The 27,891-nt window shown below is 33.5% G+C and overlaps 1 protein-coding gene across 5 annotated transcripts in view; it reads left to right on the plus strand.

Moving 5' to 3' along the window:
* LOC145726803 (uncharacterized) overlaps positions 1-27,891 on the plus strand; it is an 85,587-nt gene that overhangs the window by 14,603 nt on the left and 43,093 nt on the right. For 3 of the 5 annotated variants that reach the window (XM_081976049.1, XM_081976051.1, XM_081976050.1), the window contains 2 exons: positions 17,594-17,671; positions 27,451-27,579. In XM_081976049.1, coding sequence (XP_081832175.1) covers positions 17,594-17,671; positions 27,451-27,579 — 207 coding nt within the window. Of the gene's footprint in view, positions 1-17,593; positions 17,672-27,446; positions 27,580-27,891 lie in introns of all 5 variants that reach the window. The other 2 variants (XM_081976052.1, XM_081976053.1) reach the window with 2 other exon arrangements.

Genomic DNA, 27,891 nt, shown 5'->3' on the forward strand with positions numbered 1-27,891 from the left:
TTGGTAGCTATTAATTGGTGCGATCGAGTATAAATCCTCTGATGTACTTTAATCTTGAAAGATGATCTAACAGTTGTGACATACTGATGTATGCAACTTTGTAACCTTTCACTTCTCATATCAATGTTCCTGCTCTATTCTAGCATTGTTGACACGCTAAAGACTTAATAAAAGCTCTGTGGATAATTAAACCTGAAAACCATGCTGTCGGCATCTATCGATCTGTAATTAGAACGCCGAAAAAACTATTTGAAACGCCATCTACACGTAATTCTATTGTAAACGCGGCTTAATTATGATACAGGCGCGGACGATTCTAATTAGAATATCGCCGACGGACTTACGTAAGTTTTTGTAGTATATTCAAACACAACACTCGGATATGTTATGAGTGTGAACAGTCCCCGTACAACATAATTAGGTTTTAGGAATTAGAAAAGCATAAAATATTAAATTAATGGCTTACCGACCGAGCGAAAGATTTATAGTTTTAAATATAATTGTTGGTGAAATGGTGAGAAAACCGTCTTCAAAACCGAAACGAGCATGCATCTTGCACATTATACTCTGTGGAGTTTTGGCCTTTGAACCTAAATCCTGAAAAAATCCGTTTCACATGATGGATAGCTTCAATGTATTAATTTTTATAATGTCTATTGTATGTTAAGTGATTTTTCGTAATTTACAAAACTAGTCTGATATCGGGGATGTACCAAAAACGACGGTCAACATAATTAAGGTAACAAATTAACATTATCGAAAGCAGTTTGCGTTCGGTGCCGTAATTACCTTAAATCAATCAAAATTACTTTTACCAACCAATTACGTGAACGAACACTTGTGTACTGTTATTGGGTCTATTAGAACGGTCCGGTGCACGATTTTTGTTTATTTAAGTGGCCAGTGTCGCCGACCACTCATTTTCAACCGAGAAAAACAGAAAAAAGTCAGACGAAATAACAAAAAAACGTTGACCTTAGTTTAAGAGGTTTTCTCTACATTTCCAATTCATTCACCATTGGCCAAGTCGTGTCGTGAATTCAAATAAACGCTAATGAAATCGAAATTAAGAAATGCCGCGCCTATCAAGGCGAAACAATTTAAATATTAAATATGTTTTATACGAAATGAAATTCGGTAGCCAATTTTTGATGACACTGTTGAATTAGCATTACAGGTTTAAATACTTAAAATAACTATACAATGACAATTTTGAGGAATAGACTATTTTCTACATACATTTATAATATGACGAGTATTAATCCAAGTTTTAATATCCTGAACTAAATGTGAATTTTACAAGCAATACACGTTGCACTGTCAATCATCAATATGTTCTTCCTTTCTAGTATATTCTCTATTTTCTTCTAAATCATATGAGATGACCTATTCGATAAAATGAATAAAACGTGTGTGACGTGCATTGATTGATTACTGAAATCATAAATCATTTCATTCGTAGTCACGCTTAACTGGCTAAAAAGTCTGTTGAGAAGTTTCTTTTTTTGCAAAACATATGCTTAAGGGGTTTGTCGAAATTAAGCACATAATTCTTCGGCATATTTATCATTCTTTTAGATTTAAAATCTTCTTTAAGTAAGTGTAAAAATGTTGTCTTCAATTTCAATCAAAAATGTTGAATCAAATGGCCAGAGTTGTTTCCCTTCACTTATTTTTTAATTTTACTTGTTGTTTTAAAAATACAGGGTAATCCATCTTAAATGACTCTATTCTGTTTATGTTTTTTAGCTCTTCATGTTTGCGAGACATTGCATTAAAAAATGCTTAATTAGAATTTCATGTCAGGCATTTTTTAAGAGTTCAATGAAATTTCAACCAAATTTCAAAATTTAAGATTTACTTGGATCTTCAACTTTCAAGTAAATTTCAAAGTTTTGTTACTTAAATAATGGAAATTCCCGAACCAACAAAATCAGTAAAATTTATAAATTGCTTAAATTCCAGTACAAAGATACTGATAGACTGGAGACTTGAAAATCAGAGAATTGCCCTGAAAAAATAAAAATTATCTTAGGAAGATTAACATTATTATCCTTTCACGTCAGTCTTCATAGTTTTCAGACGAGCTGCAAAACTTTAGCTTCGAAACTGTCCTGAACACTATTAATATTGACTTAAAGTTCATGAAAATTTTACTGAGAAATTAGAAAATTACTTTTAACTTAATTGCCGTTTTTATAATTTATTTCAACTAATACTGGCTTGGCAAAGACTTTTCCAGTGGCCAAAATATGTAACATCTTTTGAGGAAACATTGAATAATTTTTTATTCAAGCAATTAACTAAATGTCCTGGAACCTGGTATATCCAAACCAACAACATGCAATAAAAGCTGCTGTTGAAAAATGGTAATCAACTAACTACGTTTACAGTCTCATTTATTCTGTAATTGAGTCTTAAAATGTCTGAAAGGCGCGTCAAGGCAGTTTTATACGATTCTCAAGTAAACATAATCACTGATGATAAAGGAGTTAACTAAAATGATGAGATGATTACGTTTATACTACTGACTCCCATTCCACTTCTAATACAGTTGGAGAACTTAAAACTAAGTAAAAAGAGTTAATATTTAAAAAAGTTTTTTTACATAAAAAAGTCGTATTCTAATGGATTTTCATCAGATTGTTTTTAGAAAACATTTTGATCTTAAATACTCCCAGTAGTACTGAATTTTCAACGATTTTACTGCATTGCTACATACTGTCTATCTAATCTAAATCCGTATCAACCTCGTAGCACTTATGTTGTTAACCTCAAAGATTGTTTGGTACATACATCATTATAGGGTGACCTCTAATTTGTTGACCAAACAAAAAAAATTGATGTCCGCTATTCAAAGCTGCGAAATAGTGAAAGGGTCCCCCATAAAGCACCGCGGCTTTAAAATTGAGCATAAACCTGTTCGATGAATCTTACGGTTTCCGATAGCGATTTCTTCGCGAAATGAACAGGAGATAAATCTGGCGATTCCGGAGGCCGGCCGTTATCGAAAAAACGTTGTTGATTTACTGCCGTTAATAAATACTTAAATAGGCAATTTTGTCGGTTTTGTAATAGTTATGTCATCCCATCATCATTAATAGATTCTAGCTTGTGTAAATCCTAATTTAATGGGAGGTCGTTCGATGAGATATCGGTGCCATGGGGAACTGAGACTGTCGGGCATGCAATCTACGAACGAAAATTTGAACGGGAAAACGTACTGTATTTAAGACTGGAGTCAAAAAAGATAATGCAAATATTTGGTGTGACTTGGCCACGCCTTCCTAGAACCACCAGCGATTAGTAAAAGGTGTAAAAGTAAACAAAAGCGATAAAGTGATAATGGCTATCGATGTTGCAAACTGTTCGATTTTATTGGAAATTGTGACTGTTAAGTAAAAACCGCCTATCTCAATGGACATGTAGGTGTGTCGTATAGATTACACATCCTTGTGTGAGTGGTGATCAGAAAATCAACCTGCGCAAAATGATATCGCAAATTCAATGTATGTATTTAAAAGAGTTTTGTTTGTATACGGCTGTTACGTCAGTCGTAAACACTCGTTTTTGATACTTAATTATTTAATGCGGCCACTTTCAAGATATTCGATAATAATAATAATAATTAGAGCATACATTCGGTTTAAGTGCTTTTAATATACTTTTACCCTTTTGGAGAAACCAGTAGGTAATATAATTTCACTTTATTGGGTCGCCGATATTGCTTTTCGTGGCTCTGACAATAGGTTGTAAAAGTCATTCCTGACTTGAATACTGAAATGTCAGTGGTAGAGGTTTTTTACTATTTTACAACAATCTGGTACATAAATCTGGTAATCAGATCTTTCCATCCCAGTCACAATTAATTCTTCTTTAATTTTGCTTGTTTGACAATAAAAACTCGAAAAAGGGTTAAGTCACACGATCTTGGTATTACCACGAAACGAAATGATCCTAGAATGTCTTAAAAGCGATTTGATTTTTTGATAAATCTGTTCCCGGAATAACACTGGTAGAAACAATAGGCCTAGTAGATTTTTTAAGTTTTTCTAAAAAATGTCGGAAGGATATCGTAATAGTAATAGCAGTGACAACAATACCTTTTAAGATTTTTCTACTCTTTGCAATAACCTCATGCAAAATCTGCCACAATCTTTCTTCTAATTACCGAAAGTTGTTCCTGTAGTGAATATTTTCTTTAGAGGCTTTTTAAATTGGGACTATTCAGTTGTCTTGTGGTTTCTCTCCAATTTCAACTATGCAGAGTGTTGGTTTTTGAATTTTGGTTGCCATATGGGTTGTCGCGCACCAAACACAATTAACATGTGGTATGCGATGATCTTGCACCTAAAGTCTGTCAAAGATAAGATTACAGGGACGTCAAAAGTACGATACAACTTTCAGTTTACACTAGTTACGCAACCAGTCATACAAAACTGGATATAGGTCCGATAAAGTGATAATGGCTAAAAAACCGAAACTTGATGAGTGTTGCTGAAGGCTGAAACATGGTCTAGTAGTTGAAGGAACGAACACCCTCCATATATAAATTTCATTAGTTTTAGATATACAAAGTAATTATGAAACCAATAAGAGTATTTTAAACGTTACAGTTATGAAGAAAAACTAACAGTAAAGCCATAATAGACAATGTTAATGATCGGTCAGTCTAGCAGAAAGACCTAAGAATAAAGGGGAGATGTTGAAAGCTGGACATCTCTATCAAAAAGCGTTCTTTATTTGACATAACTGATAAATGCAACCAGCAGGCAATATAAATTGGAGATGACTCATTCACTAAGCACCAAACGAGAAAGGACGAATCTTTTACTTACTGTCAATGTCAACTAGACAAACATAATAAAGTTACAATGCATTTCCAGGACATAGAGAAACTGAAGGTGCCGGAACTGCCTTTACAGGACCAGAAACTTTTGTTGTACAGATACAAGCTAAAGGAAGAGAATGAAAGAGCTAAATTGAGGGAGCAATTCACGGATTTAGCGCAGTCTAAAAAAATTTCTTGGAAATGACAATTGGGGAAAGAGTAAAATATGTGTACAAAAGGAAATTACATTCACTTACAGATTTCTTCTCACTCGACTGTCGTTTGATAGATCACTTTAAGCGGATTGGCTTAGAAAAACTGCAATTTCTGTGAATTTGATTCTAAACCTGGCAGCAGCATCATCAGCGATGAGAAGATTCCTTAATTAAAGCCGATGAGCTTCAAAGTTTCCGTTTATTGTCACCTCAATCTATGACAACAAAAAGAAACATTTTGGTGAACTTGGAGGTTTATTGTTTTTTATTATTTCTGTTGAGTAGTCAGTTAATAAGGTTTGGGAGTCGAGGTTAAAAATCAGGGTGAAGGTACCAACATGTGTAGTGGAAAAAAACGTATTGCAGGCGATAGAAAACGTGATTGGTTTACGGCCTCCCTGTATAAATAACGATGGGAACATATTCAAAGCGTTTATTCGCCGAAAACGGCGTAATTGCTCTGCATTTGGTTCAGCGAGAATCTAACGTTTGCGTCTTTGAACCAAATTTGGTACCCATTAGAATGTCGACGGACGTTTAATTTCATGGGTTTGTTTATGGGCTTTTTGTCGTGTATTTCTTTGATTCGGTGCGTTTCTTATCGAAAAATTGTATCGCCCCACTGTTCGCCTATTAAGTCTCGACAGGACAGGTACCGATCATGTGATCGGGCAACTGTTTATGGTTTCTCTTCTAGCGTAACTCCCGCGTATCCCGATGAGTGATGCAAGGTTGGGTTAATGTATTTTTAATCAGGCTCTTTAAACTGCAATAAATTATCGTTTTCTTTGTTCGTATCTCCGGCAGCAATCTCGCAAAAGCGATAATTTTCTATGAAATTAAGCGTATACAGTTAGAATGTCGAACGGTAGCACCCGAGGTTTGTAAATTCGTTTAAACGTGAACGTATTCAACGTTTCCTTCAAGGTCTGCAGCGAATTAACATAATATACGACATATAATGAATAATGCACGCCAGTGGCTCAAATAACTTTCCTTTGCATCTCAAAAAAAATTAAACGTAAATAAAGTAACTGTTAACGCAACTGGGGCCGCTCTAAGCTGGTTCTAACTTCCACAGCCGATATAGCCCCGGTCTGGTACGGTACCATATAAAGCTACTTTTGTTGTGAGTGTATGTGGCAAATCCAAGGCGAACCGGTGTCATCCTTTTCAATAATATTTCACGGTGTTGTGTTGCGACTCACCGGGCGTGGTTCCTCGGCACCACGAGAATGCTAAACTCGTCTAATGACGTCAGATTCGGTACATTAGGCCGAATCGATTGTTTATTTATTATAATACACTTCGTGGAACGGCTTAATTCAAAAACTTACATAACAATTAAAGACACATTTTATGATATCACTGTCTTAATATGGAGTTTACGTCCATCCGAGTCGTAAGCGCTAATTTACTCTCCTCCCGCAAAAAAAATCGCATACAAATTTTGGTAATTACCTTCTTTAGCTTGTAAGCGATCGTTATCATTTAAATTTTTATCTCATATTACCGAAAAGCATGTTGTTTTACCGGCATAATCGTAAACTTTAAAGTCTTCAACTTGCGGATTTTTAACTAAGTACGCCATTTTGAACAGCAAGACACCATTTTAATGTAAATTTTCGGAAACTAAAATGTTTCTTGGAATGTGAAAGTTGCTATTTTTGAAAAATTCAGACATAAAAGTTTACATTAGGATCAATATTGGGTAAAATATCCATTTAGTAGTTTATAATGATACACTCCCTACAGGCGACAGTCAGCGGTCGCGATTTTCGTTTTTATTTTCACGAATTTTGGTTTGGTATTGGAACTAGAAGCAAGTAGTGCAGACGCCTGTACTGCCAAACTTAATAAACAATTTGGAATAATCATAATAATTACGTCATTCGGCAAATTAAAACCTAGAAGTCAAAGCACAAAGTGTTTCCACTGTTACTGCACATCATTAAAATCAGAATTTAAAGTGCTTTTGGGATCTACAAATAATCTAACCTATACTGTATAAAATAGGTTATTATCAAGTTAGGTCATTAACATTTTCAAGTGTTGGCTTTTTAAGCATAAGCTTGAGATGCAAAATTGATATTCGCGTTCCCAGCATTAAGAGTGTAATCAATATCCAATATTTTGAATCCACTGATTAACTTTGTTTATACGTCGGCTAGTGCCTCTGATACTAGAAACCCATATATCAGCTTTATTTCGATGGTGAAATGCTGTATGTATTTTAATTTTAAGTAAAGCAGCCACCACCCAAAATGTGAGTTGAGTTTTAGTCGATTATAAGCCGTTGATAAGTAAAGCAGTTATTAAATGTATTTACAAAGTGCCATACCGGGGTTTTATTTGAAATAGAACATTTCTGCCAATATCAAGGAAAACTACAAAAATAAATTTTGTTTTTATTCGAATAAGAAGATTTTTGGAATATTTCATCTCTTGAGGACATTTTTTTCGGTTTTGAGATCCCTCTACTTACTCTAGAATTCATTTGCTCATAACGTCATTTCTATCAGCTTTTACAATAATATTATTGGATTTTGTGCGGGTATATACATAAAACTAAAGTGTTAAGTAGCTCAACCAAAAAAATTCGCTGTATAGAGAGGATATAGGCATGGGTTGCCATGGTACGTAACGTTACGAGCTTGAAACGCACTAGAACAGGATTTTTGCATTTTTTTAGTAAAATTGTTTTTTCGCTGAACAACCAACAAATAAAATTGGTGGGCTATAATAATCTACTTTAGAAAAACACTAATTATACTCGACAAGTGTAGTTTTTGTTTTTAGTTGTCGCAAAACACTCGTTACTAAATGAACAATAATTATTCGTAAATTCTAGGATAAAATTTTTTATTTGATGTCAACATGGAACTGATTTGTATTTTAATTAGTCGGTCAAGGCTAACTTTTCGGAACGTTATCATTTAACCGTGCACCAAGATTACGTTTTATATTTATGACTAATTAATGATAATTGTCGCAGTACGAGTTCGGGCTTGGATACGTAAATTTGTATCAATTAACTCCTAAAAAAATAAAAACCAATCGATGCAGGTTTTTTAAACCAAAATACTCGAGTAAAGAAAAAGTAGACGTAGAGTAACAAGGAATATGTACTGATCCTGACGCTGAGATTCCAGAATCAACCTCGAAGCCAAGAAAGTTCAAATTTCCTTCGTTCAAGTGTCCTAAGAAAAAAATTAACCTAATCACTCAGTATCATCCGGTATGTTTTATAATAATGATTAACTTAAGGTAACATTCTGGACGATTTCTGGTAGTCTGTACTTGGTGTCTACTCTCCTAATTAAGTTCCACATCATATAACATTTTTGAAAATTCTATGATCGAAACCGAACACTTTAAAGACACCAAGAGTGATTAATTATTGAACTTTATTTATTTCTTTCATTATTTCCTTATGAGGCTATTCCGGGAACTTGATTGCACGAGAGTGAAATAAATCATGGTCAGTCATTTAGACAAACTGTTTCACATTAATTGGACATTCAGGAATTGGTGCAAATTCTAAATACACTTTTTTTATGGTTGTTTATGCAAAATCAATGGTCACATTAAAATTTCAGCGTTACTGATAAAGTGTATAAGGATATTATTATAGTCGTTCTACAGTCGCTACCACACCTACACGGGTCTTTGAAACGGTCGAAATGATTCCATTTATAAGTTTAGTTATCGTAGGACAGTAAATTATAATTGAAAGTTCCGTGTAAATTCCCTATTTTTGTAATTGCAACCGGCAGAAGGCGTAACCAACTCTTATTTCAAATTAACATGCGTGACCATAAACGTCTAAATACTTATGTAAAAACTTTAATTCCATATAATTTTATTGCTATCACCATTCAAATTGCCAATTCCACAGTCCGTAGCATATGCAATCCATACGGACGAACGGGTCTCGCTTATTAACAATAAATACCAATTACATTATGGTTTTATTGTTGGTTGAAAATTGAAGAAAACGACCCGTTTATTTTACTGTTCATAGTTAAGGAAAAAAGCACTTTCAGAGTGTATTTCAATAGTGATTGCACAGAAGTCAGGGCGTTTGAGAAAGCTGACTGATAACGTTATTGTTATTAGAGCTAGAAGATGCGTACAATTTACAGAGTACTTATCTTATTTACTTGCGTTTCACTTTGAAGGAGTAATGGGACAGGACTGGCTTTGCCTATCTTTATGTTCTGACATTTTTTTAATTCTCTAATGGTTAGTTTACGACTCAAGTTATCATGAAAGTACTAATCATTGTCAGTACAGATTTCCTGTTCTTAGAGTGGTACTAGATCTAAATTTGAGTCCAAAATGGGCAAATTACTGTTCTGTCAATTATCTAATGCAAACATAGCGGTTATTGTGATATCGAGACACTCAGCCTCCTGTCCGTACGATTTGATTTATCGCATTAATTGTATAAATGCTAGACCAAGGTTATCGAAAGTGATAATGACGGACTTAATTGAGGTGTTTCTGACTCTTGGAATGAAACACTTAAGAGCATCAAACGGAATGTTCGGGGATGACGAAACCGCGTTCAGGAATTCTTCAAAGAAAAAGGCCCATATGAATACGTATCGCACGCCCGAATCAGAAGAAACTATAACCTTTCCACAGAAATATTTGCATACGTTAATATTTTATTTGACATAAAACGCGGCTAACGGTAATGGGGAGGCCCCAAATGCATAATGAGCCCGATTTGCGCAACGTGATGTTCATCTTCTTTATGGCGTTAGTGTCGCAAGCGACATGATTTACTGGCTTATATGTAGATGAAGCACCGAAAGTTTGAAGACGAGTCTTCGGCTGAGGAGCAACGACGTCTTAACATGTTGCACATAAATCAGAAGCGCACGCGAGTTGAACAGAAATTTAGAAGAACGGCGCCGTTTAACAAGCGTTTTCCCATTTTGGATATCGCCCACTGATGAGGATAAAGTACCATCGACCCATATTTTTTACCACTTTGAGGTGCGAAGGACCTATCCAATTTATTCGTTATTTTTGTTGAGTGCCTTAAGCAATTATTGGAAATCCGTGATTGTATAATCTGACAAAACTATAATAAATGAAAGTATCTCAAAACTAATCCACTAATAATAGTTGTTAATAACTATTCTTTGGGGTTTTCCAATTGTAATTCTTCTTTACACTGATGGTAACGTTAACGAAGCTTGAAATAACAGTGAATGCAACTGCTTTAAGATTTTTATGATTTATCTTGGTGTTAACCCTGTATTAGTTCAAATACCTTAGTCAAGATAATAAAATAAAATGTAACTTCCTATATTTCCCTACAATTAATTGGAATAACTCATCCTGGATGATTGAAGTAAATTAAGTTGATGGCTAAAATTGCACCTGTGTTCATGATGTTTATACTGCAATGACTTTCTCAGCCACAATATACATGGACTGCAAATTATATAATAGGTTACAGAGGCTCAAGTTGTTTTAAAATGTATTATTTGTGAACGAAGATAAAACAATTTCAAGTCAGGAAGAAGTAGTTAAGGGACACGTAGCTTTTAAGTAACAGGTAAAATTGATTTTTAAATATCAGGTAACAGAAATTTCTAAATATACAGGGTCCTGCATCTGAACTCCCGCGGACACTTAAGTTATTATTAGTAAGGGTAATGGATGCACATTGTAAAATTAATGTGGTTTTCTTTTAAATAAAACACCCTGTATTGCATTGCCTTTTTGGATAGTTAGATTGATTATAAGAATGATTTGTTCTATGAAAGATGTCATCTAACGCGAATCGTTTTCTCGAAAAGGGGCGACTAAAAATCGAACTTTTCAACACTATTCAGAACTTAGAGCAAAATGGCTTGTACATTTCTATCTTAGTTTTCCATAAACTATCTGATAATGTCAATTTGAATTTAGAGTAGTCAAAAAAAAATTGACATAAGGCATTTTGACATAGTTTAAAAAAAAAAAAATTGTATTGGTACCTTTTCCTCGAAGTTTAATGCTTTATGTTATGAATTTTCCAGTTACATTTAAAAAAGATACAATACCACGCCACAATTTTCTGTGACACCTTGTTTAGTCCTGACTTCATTTTAAAATATGCCTACATTAGTCTAATACATATTCCCAAACCTTTATTTTAATCTGATAAGAAATAAACGTGACAACATTGCATTGTTTCACGTTTCTTTCTTTTTGATAACCCTAATCTAACACCTTAGATAATACCATAATATACTTTTCAGCTTTGGGTATTTTGACTTTTTTGAGCGTTTTTCCATTTGGAGTTAAAACAGTGTCTGATGAAGCTGTTACAAGAGTTGATAAAAATAAATTTCGGTTTGAAATATTTATGTTTTAAAAACTGGAAAATTCTCAATTTTACAAAAGAAACTTTTTTACACTATTTTTCATTCGAAACCTGTTAAAGTAAATATTTTTTTTTAATTATTTCCTCTTAGAATTAGAATTTACATTTCCTCAGGAATGGGCTCATTCCACATAACGTGAAACTGCGTTTCCATGCATATAAATCAGGAAGCTTAGTCTGAAATGTCGGAATTTGTAGTTTATTTACAAAAAAGGTTTTTTGGTAATTTCAGGACTTTACGTAAATAAATTCAAATCGACGGTTTTGCCGCGTATATGACGTAGACTATTTGCAGCAGTTTTATTGGCTATGACCGTCCGATGATTGACAGCGGCCGCATTCGTTTTCAAGCTCCATGGAGCGAGCAGAGCGTTATTGACGTCACAATGACGTAATTTGACAGTTGGTTAAATTATGCTTTTGGTAAATTTGACAGTTGGTTAAATTATGCTTTTGGTAAAATACGTCATCGTGACGTCAAAAACGCGCTGCTCGCTCCATGGAGCTTGAAAACGAATGCGGCCGGCATCTTCCGATCAGCTGATTTATAACCTCAAAGTCAAGTTACGAGTGAAGTCCGCAGAGTGCAATGTTGCCAAATGACCCGTTTTATAGCACGCCTCCACAATTTTTTTATTTCATCACTGGAAAAAAAGTAATTTAATGTCAATTTGACATAAAGTCTTTAGTCTAGTGTTATTGTTAGAAACTTAAAAACCGTAAACACCGAGGTGTTTATTTCTAATTTGTCAAGATGAATTTGAATCGGTAAAAGTTTACAAACTGCTAACACGAAAGCAGGCCTAGAAAAAGCTGGCTCCTTGCACCTAATTGGTTGAAAACCGTCTACGTCATATCTAGCGGGCGTTTTAAATGTTACTATAAAATTTGAATCTTTTTATTTAATTCTTGTTATGTTAGACTTAGTATTTTGAAAAATATGTGGGATGAGCCCATTTTATGCTCATCGATATTATTTTTGTTTTGTTTTAATAACTCCATGGTTATTTGCTTAATAAAACTAAAATAAACATTAATTCATAAGTATAACATACATAAACAGGTAGGAACAAAACAGACACACGTAAAAACCTTCAAACTGTTCATAATACCCGCTTGTACATTGATGCAAAACTTTTTTTTCTTCGTTGTTTTATGTCTGTTTTTGTTGATAAAAGGCCATTTTCTCAAAAATGGTTGACTTTAGACCAATGAAACAAGAGGCTATTTTTGGGTAAAATATTTTGGCGCTTCATCTTGTATAAAAGATTACTCAGTTAACGTTTCAACAGACAGTTGAAAACAGACACTGTAAGCGCCATTTTGATAATGTTTCAAAATGATACGCTTCTTACTTCTTAAAGTTACTTATTAATCTGAATTATCTGAATCTTATAGCTTTGTTGGAATTCAACTTTGTCGTTTATAATTGCATTAAACTTGAGCGTTGAAAGTAAAGTTCTGTATTGTCATTGTGAAACCACCCACTGACTGATAAAGTATCGAAAGAACGCTGTATTGATACCAAAAAAACCACGTATTTTGCATAACCACTTTCAACGAAAGACCCGAAACTGTCACTTTGAGAGCTTTTAACCCTTCACTTTACGACACTCTTAAAATAAATCCATATTTAAAATGGCGGGAATCAATATATCGTTATTTCGTAAATATAAAAATTTGCATTGCTGGGTCAATGTGACACACCTTTTGAGGCGTGTAGTTTTTTTGGACTTTGAGGCAATTGAATTGGACACGATCCGTCACGAAAAAGTTTTTAGTTCTAACAATAATTACTATTATTTCAAATTGAGATTTAACTAGTTGCGTGATCCGCGAAGATTACTGGAGGCGTCTTTCTTTAATATATCCGCGTTATAAGTGATTGTTTTTTTCTTATTAACCTCCATCAGTATCGTGTGAAATGTTTGACATTAAAAAACGCTATCTAACTTTGGGATGCCCTCGAATGTTGACTTGACACGAAATGTGTTTTTTTTGTGGGTATTTGGTACGGTAATTGGTGTGGTTGCTAGAGAGGCAAATATCCAGATTAACTCTTTAGTCTATTTACTACGTGACTTTATCTTAAAAACATTAAACCCGCTTTGTATGGGTGACTAACCAATTAAACGCAAAGGATTTCCACATTTTGAAGAATTTTTGGTTTGGGAAATCGCACGGCGATTAATCGAAAGCTGAAAAGGCCGTTTTACGGCTCCCCCAAGGTTGGAGGGAGCGATCTAGTTTGCCGCGGATGAATTTACTACCCGCCGTAATTATCGGATTCTAAAACCAATAACGAAATAGTCGGTTAGGAAATAGCGCGAACAGTGCCCGGGCAATAAAAGCGAATTACCGCACATTACCTCTATTATCGCTTCTAATTACCGAGTCGTAATTAATTCGCGTAATCCCCCATTTTCCGATGGGTCGTTTGTTCCTTAAGTATATTGTGCAACTTTACCGTCTGAGATTTATTAAGGCTGCACCTATTGTCGTCATTGACATATTTTGTTTGTGGTTACTAATGAATTGTTTATTTTCAATTTGACTGATTGTTATGTAATCACTAATAAGTTAAATCCTAGTAACTTAAACACTAGATGGCGTCATTGTGCATTAAAACGAATAGTAATGTGAAGAAGCCTTTACCAGCCTCTAATAATTGTACTTAACTCTACCGGGTGGGTCAAATTGTATGTTTTTAAATACTCGTCAGCCAAAAAATGAAGCTCAAATTTGACAGAAAGCCTGATTAAAAATGGTTTGTTTTTTGTTTATCAATCCCAATCCTCTGACCGGTTACGCCGTATTACGGCTATCAGAGAGGCTATAGGGCTTGATAACCAAAGAACAAAACCTTCATTCCACTATAGTCAACTGTCAGAAATGATAGTTGTTGTGCAACATCTGATACCATCTGTACTCAACTCTATGAGTTAGAAAGTACAAATAGCGTTTCCAAATCTAGGAACAGCCCTTTTAATTTAAAAATAGAAAAATAAAATATTTTGTAATAGAAAGCTTGATGTTGGAAACTGCCTGTTTCTAACTGTCAGATATAGGGCTTTTCTCAAACTAATTTTTTTCCAAAGTGTCATTTTGTTGGTTACATGGTCAGAAACACATTCCATGAGACTGAGACTTTCTATCTAAAAACTATTTCCATCTTTGTTGTGTAAATTGGTTTTCAATGATTACCTCTCCTTTCTACCGTTGATTTGATAAGAACATATTTGAAATTTCTATACCTGTATATGATTTTTGTTAACGTACTAAAGCCTACGTTGGCCAATTTTTAATTGATGTTGAAATTGGTTTTTGCGGCCATATTGTTAAAATTCCTGAATTTGAATAGAAAGAATTACTTGTACCATGTTTATTTAAACCCTACATAGTAAAGAAAACCAAAATTTGCTACCAACCTTGCATTTAACTACTAGGTTTTCCCGATCACTAATCACACTGACAATGACAAGGGCAGTTACAGCGTGTCTTTTCACAATCCAAATTTTTCAGGAAGGCTCCAGGCACTTTTGACTACTCAAAGAAATCGAAAAGAATTATTTGCTACAAATTGACACTCTAAAGATATTAAGAATGCTTTAAGCCTTTGTTTTGACTTTCCTAAGTCTTTGAACCGTATTTTTGACTATTTAAAAATTGAAAAGACTTCTGCCTTTAATTTGACAATTTAGATTGAGTTAAAATGCTTTCACCATTTTTGACTACTCATGGCCAACGAGAAGTATAATGTGCAATTTGACACTCTAAAGACCTTATCAATACTTCCAGCCTTTGTTTTGACCCTCCAAAGGCCTTAGAAATCATTATTGATTGTTCAAAAACATCGAGACGACTCCTGTCTTTAATTGCAAAATTAAGGGTCAGTATAATTTTTTTTTGGATTTTGTTTTGACTAGAGGCATCAAAGGAGAATACTAAAATTTAAAACTTAATTGGAAACCTCTTAGAACGTCTAAAAATATCTACATAAATGACATTAATGATTTAAAGTTGGGTATTGCTTAATCGATAACCACTTGAAAATTGCAGTCCTAGAACATTAAGGTCAAGGTTTTTGACATTAGCAATAAGTCAATAAAACAAATCTCATAACATTGGAATCTTCATCAAACTTTCTTTTTGCATTGCGACATGGCTAGGCTTTAAAATTAAATCCTTTATTATTCATTACTTATTATTATACAGTGTGGAACAGCCAAATGGAATAAATTTGATAACGAATAAATGAGAGCGTGTTGGGAAAAACGCTTGGACACGTCGATTTGTATTTTTAGATGCGCATTTATTAAAAAAAATTAAAAATTATATAGGGTGTGTCATGTGACAGTGGCCGATACCAACTTTCTTATTTTAAATACAACCCCCTGTATATTATTAGTTTTTTGGATTCTTCAGAAAATTCTAGACATAATTCATGTACAATGCCCCATACCTATCTTCAACTGCTTCGGAAATATTAAGTGTTTTCAGATGTATTACAACAATTGCATTAAAAAAAATATATATTTTATTTCACAAATAATGTAAAAAAAAACAAAAAAACATTAATTTCAATGTAAGAGATGTTCAAAATGTTCGTGAAAATAAGTATTGAGTGTAATGTAGCGAATTTGGGAAATAAAATAATTTTCTTTTTTTAATGTTAATTGTTGTAATACATCTGAAAACACTTAATATTTCCGAAACAGTTGAAGATAGGTATGGGACATTTACATGAATTATGTCTAGAATTTTCTGAAGAATCCAAAAAACTAATAATATACAGGGGGTTGTATTTAAAATAAGAAAGTTGGTATCGGCCACTGTCACATGCCACACCCTATATAATTTTTAATTTTTTTAATAAATGTGCATCTAAAAATACAAATCGACGTGTCCAAGCGTTTTTCCCAACACGCTCTCATTTATTCGTTATCGAATTTATTCCATTTGGCTGTTCCACACTGTATATATTATTATTATACTGACATAGTTCCACTATATTTTTATAGAAGGGTGTGCACTAATGATAATTTTAAAAATTAAGAAAACTCCTTTGAGAAGATCATGAATATCTAAAGAAAGTTTGACTTAATGGCAACTCTTTATTTTAACAACATTATTATTGCATTTTTATCGTTTGCGATTTTTGCCACATCACTGCATTGTGTGCTGTTTAAAGGCAGTATAGAAGACTTTAATATTCACACCTGCGTTTCAAATCATTATCATTTTTCTAGTTAAAGTAAAAAGAACGAACTTAATATTATATTGTTTAAGTATTTAGGATATTAATTTTTTTTTTATATTTTTAATTAACTGAAGCGACAGTGTTGTGATTTGTAAATGAACCAAGACCAACTTACACATCAACCTAATTTTTTTTTGTCAAATCTTAGAAATCTAATCATAACACCAACTGTAAATGATCAATAACAGTTAGTTAGCACCTTCAGAGTGATTGTATCCCACGATGATCAGCCTACTGGGCTTTCCAACACGAAACCCATTAAATTATCTAACGATGACCGGTTAACGTAAAACGCTTAACTTTAGATGACCGCATCTAAAACGATCAGACGTTTTATTGACATTTGCATTTTTTTTAAATGACGTTCGGTAGCGCCCACTACTCGCTCGGGTGAAAATAAAAATGACTCTTAAAATAGCGCACAGCTTAAGAAACGACCCGGTAAATTATTGGTTACGACCTTTTGCCAGTTCCGACTTTGTTACGTCGGCTTCACTAATATTTTACGTGATGTTCACCGAAAAAAAGTCATAAGACGTAATTTCAGTTTGATTACCGCCGTTTTATTTCTAATGGATTCAGAATTGCGATAGTACGATACCCTTACAGAAAGTATTTTACTTTATTTAAACTTAATTTTTTGTTTTTTTTATGCAACTAGCTAATGCCCAACCAATTGTTTCTCTATTGTCTAGAGTAATAGTTTTATTAACTTTTTTTTTGTTATTTCATCTGGCAAAAATCCTTATTTTGACCTAATTACTTGGTCTTGGTTAAACACTCATTTGGACTGAAAATCCACTTTGACAATAATCTATTTTTTTTTGTTCGGTGGTAACGTCATCCTAATTTAATTTGATTTCTGCTATAGCTTCTATTTTATCAAAATATTCTTTTAGGACGAATGTCGGTCCGACTCGACCAGGTGGATCGGGGCACCTCGTCCGGGAGTTCCCCCCAGCCCCACAGCCCCAGAGGTAAGCAACTTTTTTTTTACTATTAGAAAAAAATAGCGTTGACACCGCCCAGGAAGTGATTACTAGAACCATTAAATCACCAGTTCGTTTTGTGAGAAGGTTAATTTAACTGATTTCTCAGCTGATTTAGTGTCTTGATGAATTAGGTAACGTTTCTAAACGAATTCAACTGGTTTACCAATTGGGTGTGTGCCCGATCGTTTTCAGTAATTAATTTTATTACAATCATCTTCGCTTTTATTGCTCAAAATTTTAAATTTTTTATCTATCGAATGTCAAACCACCGTGGAGATGTGTATTGACCTAATTTCAGTGGAAATCCTTTAATGTTTATTTACATAATTTATAGCCTTATCATTTACATAAATTAACTAATCTTATACCGGATTTGGTAGTCAGCGCAGCGCGTACGACAATTTATAGTATTTTGTTTATTAACTATTTAATGGCGGTAGTTTAACTTTTAAACTGTAAAAAGCTCGTCACACATTTGATTTAAGTTTGATTAGTGCATTTTTTCAACCAACAATTTATTTGAATTAAAGTACAGGCCGTAAAAGTTAAAAATGCTAAGTTATGTCGGCAATATAATGACGAACAGATGTGACTTGAATTGATTTCCGTTATATGAAGAGCTATACATCAACCATATTGATGTATAAAGGTTATAGCTTCCTATAAAACAATTGAATTAAAAATTAAACCGGTATCTATTATTATGTCTTCCATACAACTATTCGATGTACGATCAACATTGCGTTTTGTTGCTATCTATTATTCAACTAAAAAGCTATTTGATATACAATATTGTGGGATATAAAATTACTCTTCACCTGAATCGATCTAAAATAAGCATATCACCGTTTATGGAAACTCGCAACTAAGTTTGCTAATACACGTGTTGTTTATTTTACACAACATATTACACACAGGTGTGGAAATTCTTGATTAGAATTCAATGTTAAGGACTGAGTATTTCAAAGAAGTTGGCACAATCCGTCAAAAATGACGTAACTAATTTATCTGCTTATTTGAACGAGTTTTTCCAAGTAACCTCTGTGTAGCACAGCTGGTAGATAATTCCCCACTGCATTTAAACGTCATATTAGGAATAAGAAGACTGTTGACATTCGTAAGTTGTTTTTTTTTTAAGAACAGCTTAAAAGCTAAGTCGAGATATGAATGTGCCAGACAAATTAGGTGCAAAATATGTCTAAACTACACTCACTAGGGCAGAATGGGTTTACTTTCTTTATGTCCAATAGAACCTCTCTCTATCATTACATTATGAATTTAGTTCTATTCCCTTATTTAATTTAAATATTAAGAATGGTTGCAAATGTTTCACTACCAAAAAGCAATGCAGAACTGTTTGTGATCTACAAAATTAAACTTTTTCGTAATGTGAGCTGATTAATAAAAATGCCAAGCAAATTGTAATAAATTTCCCATAAGATATCTGATTGCTTAACCCTACGGACGGGTTGATCCTTGAACGCACAAATCGCACGATCTCTAAGTCCAAATATCAATGATCATCGATACGTTGATTGTACCAAATCGAAGCGATTGGTTGCCTAATCGAGCTAATTTGAATTCACGAAAGTCGCCAATCAAATTTATTTTTTGTCATGACGGCCGCAATTCGGCGTGACGCCACTGTTTAGAGGCCAATTCAGAACAAAACGGTTTTAATTAGGTCTTCTCATCTGCCTAACGATGTGTTTGTTGTTGCCTTGTTAACTCTGGCATCTGTTTGCGTGGCGTTATTATCCAGAAAATCATCATCATTGTTTCTTCATTAAGACGAATCATCCATCCCGGACGGGTTTACGAGTTAATCAGCCGCCAAAGTGCGATTTCCATCAATTAACGTTTTAGAAAGGTGAACATTATCAAAAACGAAAAATGTTACGCAATCTGTGAGTACCTACGACGACGGTGATTATTCGCAATTAATCTTGCGCATCCTGTTAAAATAAAAAATTAGGTACCGCCCCGAAATTCCAGTAAAAACTCTTTAAGAGCGTAATTTTAATTAGGTGGTCGTTAGAACTTGGTAAAAGTTTTTTTTTTCTATTAATTTTAAGAGGCCATTAGATAATTTTATGTTGGGGGCCGTAATCGGACTTTTGGTTTATTTGATGTTTTGTATTTGTCAGGTTGAGTTATAATGAATTGTTACCTTCACTTTTGATGTTGTGTGTTACTGAGATACTCCAGAACTGTAATACTGAGAAGTGAGGGAAATTCTGCCACTGGGAGGTGTAACAGTAGATTTTAACATTGTAAAATGTTAGTTTTTGCCAACATTTTTTCTTTTTAAGATTTTGCTCCAAATGCCAGCAGAGACATTTCTAAATGTCTAAAACAAGCCTATAGGCTATTAAATTTTACCTAATAAGGGCACCATAGAGAAAGGGCTTTGTACTGTTATTCTTAACAGTATGTTTGTGTTTGTTTTTTTAAGTTTTTAGATGCATTTTGACATTTCTATTGTGAATAAAGGGCTCTGGCTTTATTGAAATAGATAATAATTATTGGATTAGTCATCTGGGAAATATTGAAAGTTTGTTGAAGTAATTCACATACAGTACGTTACGTTATGGAACCCTCTGAATTTATGTCCGGTTTCACGTACTGGAGATAACCTGGTCAAACAAAACCATGATCAGCTTATTATATAGCAACATTACTTTCACAGTTTGTGTGGCTAATTTCCTAAAAACTTTTGTATCTATATTTTCTGGCACTGCCATTTATAGTTATGTTTTAGCGTCGGTTATAAGTCAAACAAACATTTCTAAGTAAAAAAGTATAAGCTTATTTTAATCCAAGAGTAAAATCATTCCTGCAATCAATCGAGTAAATCTTACAAAATGTGAACAATGTCTGCATAGCTCAAGAACGTATTTATCACAAACTTATTATAATGTAAGGCATTAATGTTACTGAATTAGGTCACACAAAATTTTAGATTAGAGCAGATCATCCATATTTTTGCTGACTCGATGATTTCCCTTCTCGATTTTATTGAGTTAGATTATGTACTCACATTAAGTAATATGTAGTTGTTCAAAATATGTGGTGGAAAATACAATACTTTCTTTACATTATAATAATAATATCATTTTTAAAAACCTCTGTTTACTCATTAGATGGACTGTCACTTCAATTCTTGAAAAATATGACAGAACTGTCAAAATCCAGTTAGTGAAACTCACTAAATGATAAATTCTTGATAATGTCTTTGTCAACTAGTAACAATTTCCTTTTCTTTCTCAAGTTTCCAATAAACCAGTTCAGAAGACAGACAGAGATATCAAAAGATATTATTTTTGCAAAATCATAATAATGATTGCACCTGCCTTACTTAAGTTCCCATTTCCTTATTTAGTTCTTCTATTTGTTGATTGCCTTACAAAGTGTACTTGATGTTTTGATCTCTCTATTGCCGTTGTATGACAAGTTAAACTATCCGCATCCGGTTCTTCGGGCACAAATTGCGACCGTTATTAAGGGACAATAAAGAAGCACGCTTCCCGCTAGTACTGTGCGGCATTAAGAAGAAGAAAAAGCAAAAGAAATCAGTATTTATAGAAGATGACGGCCGTTCGTAGCAACAAAGAAGAGTCAGAGAAGAGCGCAATACCATGTAGCGCCTTCTTCCGCGCGTTTGCCATCTGCCACGGGCACACAGAATTATCAACTTAACTGTTCGGGATAATTATTATTATAGGAAGAGCTTCTTCAACGATCTTCAGCTAAGTAGATGCTTATCGGCGGCCTTTCGGTGTCGCGCTGTAAAATTAATCCGTTAAACTCCATTTACACGCATCGATTTCCATGTTGCGTTTACGACAAACTGCTAGAGCCAGATCAGTTGGAAGAGATAGATGTAGAGCGATGACGGACCAATCAAACAAGCCCCATTTTAAGGTGACAAGTCTTCAGGTACGAAGATGTAGTGGGCATGTTTGTTAATGACCCGACCGTGTTCAGATCGCTGATATGTCATATCGTGTTAGATTACCGGCCGCTGGTTTGGATATTAGATCGTTAGACGTGATTTATCGTAATCGTTTAGTCGAAGATATATTAAGGCCCCAACCTGCGTGTTTGTCCACGATGTCGTACAGAGATAACCGATTTTATTTACGGATTATTTAAAAGCTCACTAGCATAAATCGTGTACTTCTTACCATGCAACATGTGTTGCTTTAAAAGTTTTTCCGTAACTCCGTGCATTGCAGCTAATCTCTATCATCTCACTTCCGTTTCTGCTATTCTGGGTGTAAACGCGCCTATTCTAGGTGTAAAATTATCATTTTATGATAAATATGTTTGATGACAACTGGCAAGGCACATACGTAAGCCGTAGTGCTTAACGTAAATCATCCTAACGTATAGCTGTTGAAAATTTACATTTTTGCTAGTGATTTCTAGTTAAATCCGTTAAACATTTTGTTTGCTAGAGTGTGTGCTGAAGTTAAAATCATAAAATAATAAAGAATTTTATTATCTACAAATTTGCTCGATGGCGTTTTAATCTTAGAAAAAACTAACTTAAATCACATAAATTCTGAGAAAACTTTTTACCTTTAATGTAGTCTGTTGATCGTCGAAGTAGAGTTTGTTTCTTAGAAACGTTTTCTTGTTTATTATATTTCCACTTTATTATTGATTATTTTGGAAAATCATTGGCACCTTCTGGAGACACTTTTTTGATGCTCTTCTACAAAATAGTTTTAGTTTTCAGCTCCGACGTTTCGTTTTTTAGATACCATTATCAATTTTTCAAAAATAGATTTTAGTGCATTTTTTAAGTGGTAAAAAATAAAATAGAAATTAGATTTTTTCGGTTTTTGTCGGATATAAAGAACATTTTTTGATTTTTTTTTTACGAAATTATTTAACAATAAAATGCGCAACTTTGCCTCCATTTAACTACAGCTCTATGAACTATAGTTTCTAAAATAGCAATGCTAATGCATCGAATTTCTAACACCCTGCAGAGTGTTCTTCACAATTTAAAAGCTATACAGGGTGGTCCAGTTTTAAGTGTCAATAATTCAACATTTGATAGCTAAACAAAAAATAAGTTGACTTGCATTATGTCATTTTTCTGAAAAACGTTTCCTAAGGAAGATACAGTCCTCCAAATTTCAATTTAAAAAATCGTTTTATAGTTTAAAACTGAACATTCAAGACTTGTGAAAGTCCAAATTTGTACTGAATAGTCTAAAAACTTTTTTACTACTAGGAATGGTCTTATGATTCGCTTTCTTAGACTGCCATCCTGGTTGAGTGTCTGAAACTGGCACTCAAGAACTAAAAAAGTCCGGAAATCAAGACAAAGATTGTATTGTGCATGAAACTCATTTTTTACTACTAAAAATAATATAAAAGTTGACTTTTAATGCTAGAACTGACTTTACTAGTCCAAAAGAGTCCAAAAGTATATTTTCAAGACTTTAATTGGTGTACAACTCAATTTTCTGGACTGGACAACAAGTCTAGAAGTAAATTAAATTTTCGGACTATTTTATTTCTAAAAATTAGTTCTCAAGACTATTATTGTAGCATTTGGTACCAACATTTTTTACTTTTATTACTGAAGAAACTTGACTTTTAGAGTCCTAAACTCGATTTTTCAGTCTTAAAAAGCACTAAAAACAGTCTGAATTTCTTAGAGATGCTACAATTTATTGCACCTATGAGTGTAGAAGTCAATTTAACAGTGAAGAAGCTTGAAATAACATTTTCAAGACTATGGTCAGTGGACAAACTGGCTTTTAGGCCTGATAAGTCAAAAACTTTGTAAAGATAGTCTTGAAACTCGATTTGAGGCACTGAAAACAGCCACATTTTCAAGACTAAAATATTGAAATTTGTCTTCAAATTATGAAAACTTACTTCAAATGCAAATTTTAAGCTTCTGATGTCACTTTTCATTAGTTCAGTTACATTTTGGGGTTCAAGTCAATTTTTAAGGTTTAAATGTATGAATTTGTGGTAACAAATTCTTGAAAAAGTAGTTTTTATGTCTACAAGTCAATTTTTAGTATTAAAGTCTCTCGATTTGCATGTAAACTGGTTACAAACACAACTTTTAAGCTTCTGAAATTTTTATCTTTTCTAATTCCCTTTTCAAAACTAAAGTCTTTTAGTTTGTTTGGAAACTATGAAAACTGGCTACAATAATATTTTTTAAACTTCTTAAGTGAATTTTCCGTTTCCAATTTTTAAGTTGGGTTGGGTTAGTTTTGGGTCTTTGACCGTAATAACGTGTAATTAAGTACTTGTTCCAAATTTGATCAATATTGCTCCAACGGTCTGACAGTTATGACAAAAAACCGATTTTTTAAACAGAAATTTGAAAGATTGTATTTTCCTTAGGAAGCACTTTTCAGGAAAATAACATAATGAATGTCAACTTATTTTTTAAATGGCTATGGATTGGTGAATTATTGACATTTAAAACTGGACCACCCTGTATAATAACTAAGTTGCGACTCAAACGCAGTTTTATGAGTAATCTAGCTATATAAATTGATCAAAAACCTAGAAATATAACTATTAATTACATTGGGTAGGACCCTGTTTTTTTTCAAACTTTTTTCCAAATTTTGAAAACATTACAATCAAAAATTGACTTCTGGGTTTTCCTATCTCGAATTTTTTCTCATAGCAAGATTTAACTAAACTTAATATCCTTTAAAACTCAACCAAGTCTGTCATATTAAAGAGATAGGGCCGTATTTTAAATATCAGACTCTCTATTTCCAAATAAAGTCGGGAAAATATAAAAATAATTTCTCAAAATCATCGATTTGGCCTTTTGACGGATATCTCTGATTATTTCCTTCCTATCAATTTTGACCAATCGCTATCAAGAATTAGTATAAAAAATGTAAATTTTAAGTGGAAAGATCACTTAACAACTGTCAACTTAGCTGTCAGCAGTTTTTCCGGAAAAAAAAATCAAAAAAATTGCACACTCCTCACAGCAACATAAAGAATAGTGTTACCCTTTCTAGCTTGAAAGTTATTGTTCTTATTAATTATTGCTCTTATTGTTTTAATTAAAATAAAATGTTTATTTAACTCAGGAAATAATCTTACCAAATATCCCTCGTGCATCTAATTTTTCCTGTGGAAAAATTGGAATACTCGTTTCTAAGTAATTTGTTTTAACAAAGAAGAAGAAGTTTAGAAACTCGTTTTTCCGAATTTTTCCGGAAAAATTAAATGCACTAGGGATATTACCCCCGAAACTAAAATTTGGATTTTTAAACTTATTGTAACGGCATGTTCTTGTCCATAAAATGCGCAATTTTGCCTCTATTTAATGAACCATGTATCTCTTATGGTTTCCAAAATTTATTGGAATTTGAAACACCTTGTGTTGTAGTTAAAAGGATTCTTGAAGTTTTTATAAACAATTATTAAAAAAACTTAGATTAGTATTTTTTGTTGATGTATGGAGTTAGTTGTTAGGTGAGTTTTGATGTTACAGTTCTGCATGAGAAAAATTCTTCAACTTCTATAGACTTTAATGACGGAATTACTTCCATTATATCTACTCTCGTCTGTTCAGTTTCAAGTGATTACTTAGTCTTGAAGAGGATACGTTTTACATTTTAGTGAAGGTCAAAGCAAATCATTTAAATAGGTTGAATTAGTATTTACTTAATCTACTCTGTAACTTGGTTTCCTAGTATAAAACGCACCTGGTTGACTTTGAGCAAAACAAGTAACATCTTAGTAACAAGACTTCTTTCTGCTTCAACCTAACCAGAACTCGAACAATTTCAACAAACGTACCTATTAGCAAATATAAAAGGCGGAGTAATTAAAAATAAATCGGCAGTTTAATGACGACTGACAAAGAGGTTTGCGTTAATTAGAAGTGGAGTATACTAGTATAATAGCAATTAAGTGGCTTTGTTAGAAGGTGGACTGCTACGTGTAGGCAGGATTGTTTAATGAATAAAATAAAAGCAGATATTGCGTAACTGCTATACTCTTAATGTGTGCAAATAAATAAATAGAAAAAAAATACCACCGTCACCATGTTTAATTGTGACCCACATCAGATTTCAATGATGTGGAAGGTTTCCAGCAACTTGGCAACCTGTCATTACTATTCGCCCCAGGCACCAGAAAATGAAAACACCAACAAGTTTGTCTTACTGATGATAATTAGATTACCGTTCTCTTGCAGAACTTATGGTTTAGGGCGTGCATCAACGTCACTGAACTAAATTAACCGATATTTACAAGCATCAAGGGTAATCAACTTTTATTACAATAGGCGCGTAAATGAGACGTAAACAATAAATCACCGAAACCGATCTCACAATCCATGTCAAAATCAATACGCCTCTTTGTAGTATAATAGGGTATGATTTAAATAAACCGTAACCCGTTGATTCTTGTCTAGTGCAATCGATAAGATCTATTGATTTACGCGCGGCAGCGTTATTGGAAGGCAACAATCGAAACGAACGACCGTTTTTTTACTATACATATCTCCTCTAAGGTTAATTGTGCCCAGTTAATACAAAGTTACACCTAATGAATAAATTTGCGCAAAGCAAGTTCGTTACAGAACGGATCAAAAACAATAAACATTTTATTTTATCGTCTTGTAATCCCATCGCCATTAAAGTGGTAGGTATCCAATTATTGGTACAGCTGTAAAATGTATCGATTTTCTTTATGGTAATTACGTCACGGTCGGTGGATTTCATTTCTGACTTCCCAGGACATAACCAAAAAAGTGACAACGCTGCAACTGATCTGACAAAAAAAAAACTGATCATAAAATATGTTGCAACGCTACCCTCGCATAAAGCTCCAAATCAAGTAGTCTATTAAGACTTTTATCAAAGAAGAGAGGTATAATGGTATAAAGAACACAGACAGCCGGCGTGAATTCTTTGATGTTTGATAAGCCTTTTTGGTTAACCTAATTTTAGTTTAGTAGGAAACGGCTGTTCACGTCACAGCTACAAAAAATTGCACATTGTTGCCACAGTGCAGGAAAAAACAAAATGTAAGTGATTTAAGTGACTTAAGAAAATGTCATTGGTTTCTTGTGATTCACTTACTAAATACCACGTCGTATTTGCTATGTCTGTCAACTATCTGTCATTAATGAAAGTTTTGTATGTACATTTTTTTTGCCCACGTTCATCGCACACATTGGTTTGGACAATGGCTTTCTATTTTTCTCTGTATTTTATATACCTGTATGTAGTGCACTATATTCAAAATGATGACGTCGATATCCTGTCTTTTTTAATTTTGCGGCTAATTTATAAAGTAACAATGCAATTAATGGATGTTTTGAACGTATATTTTTCTAAATATTAGTAGTAATTTGGTAGTTTTAGAACTAAATTCAAAAACATTCTCTTTTGTCACATGTTTCGATTGTATTCCAATCTTCTTCAGCGGTCTTTCTATCAAACTTATAATTTTAGCACGCGCTGAAAACGAACTCATCTTCACTAACACGCCTCGAAGAGAAAAATAGCCGTCATTTAGCGTTTTTTACTCATATTTATAAACCCATTACGCAACGTATTACATCCGGTCGAAGATACTTTTCCCGGCAATTGCTGTTACTGTTAGACGATTGTATAAAACGGAAAACCACTAGAGTTGGTCCGGTTTTTTTCCTTCTTTTCGGGACGATTTGTTTGATTGACCGGTCTAATTTCCTCGTTCTCGTTGATGATCTAAAAAAAGGTGGACTTTGTTGCAGGCAGAAGGTCCTCCTGTTCAGATGGAGCCGGTCGATCTCAGCGTGAAACATTCTTCCATCGTTCCTAAGCTGCATCCGCAACAGAAACTGAAAAATCCAGTGCCGGCGGGCAAAATTCATCACAAACCACCCGGTAAGTTTTTTAAAGTTTAAGTTAAAAACATGAAAATCTAATGAATTGCAATAGAATCTCATTAATAGAACTACTGGAGTAAAATATAATAACATCATAATAATTAGGTCGTAGGACATCAGTATGTTAAGTTGAGCAGGACCGCGTTCAGGAAAACTTCTTTTTTTAAGTTTACCTGGGTTGAACTGATAAAATTATTTCTTCAGGGATTTTCCGGAAAAATTAAAAGATACGGTTCTGTTGTTTGCAGTCAGTTTTCATACTCTAATCAGATGAAGAAATGAGGTGGAAATATCACTTTTTGAATTCTAG

Source organism: Ips typographus, linkage group LG3 (assembly GCF_016097725.1).
Source record: "Ips typographus isolate SLU linkage group LG3, UJ_Ityp_2.0, whole genome shotgun sequence".
Classification (NCBI taxonomy): Eukaryota; Metazoa; Arthropoda; class Insecta; order Coleoptera; family Curculionidae; genus Ips; species Ips typographus.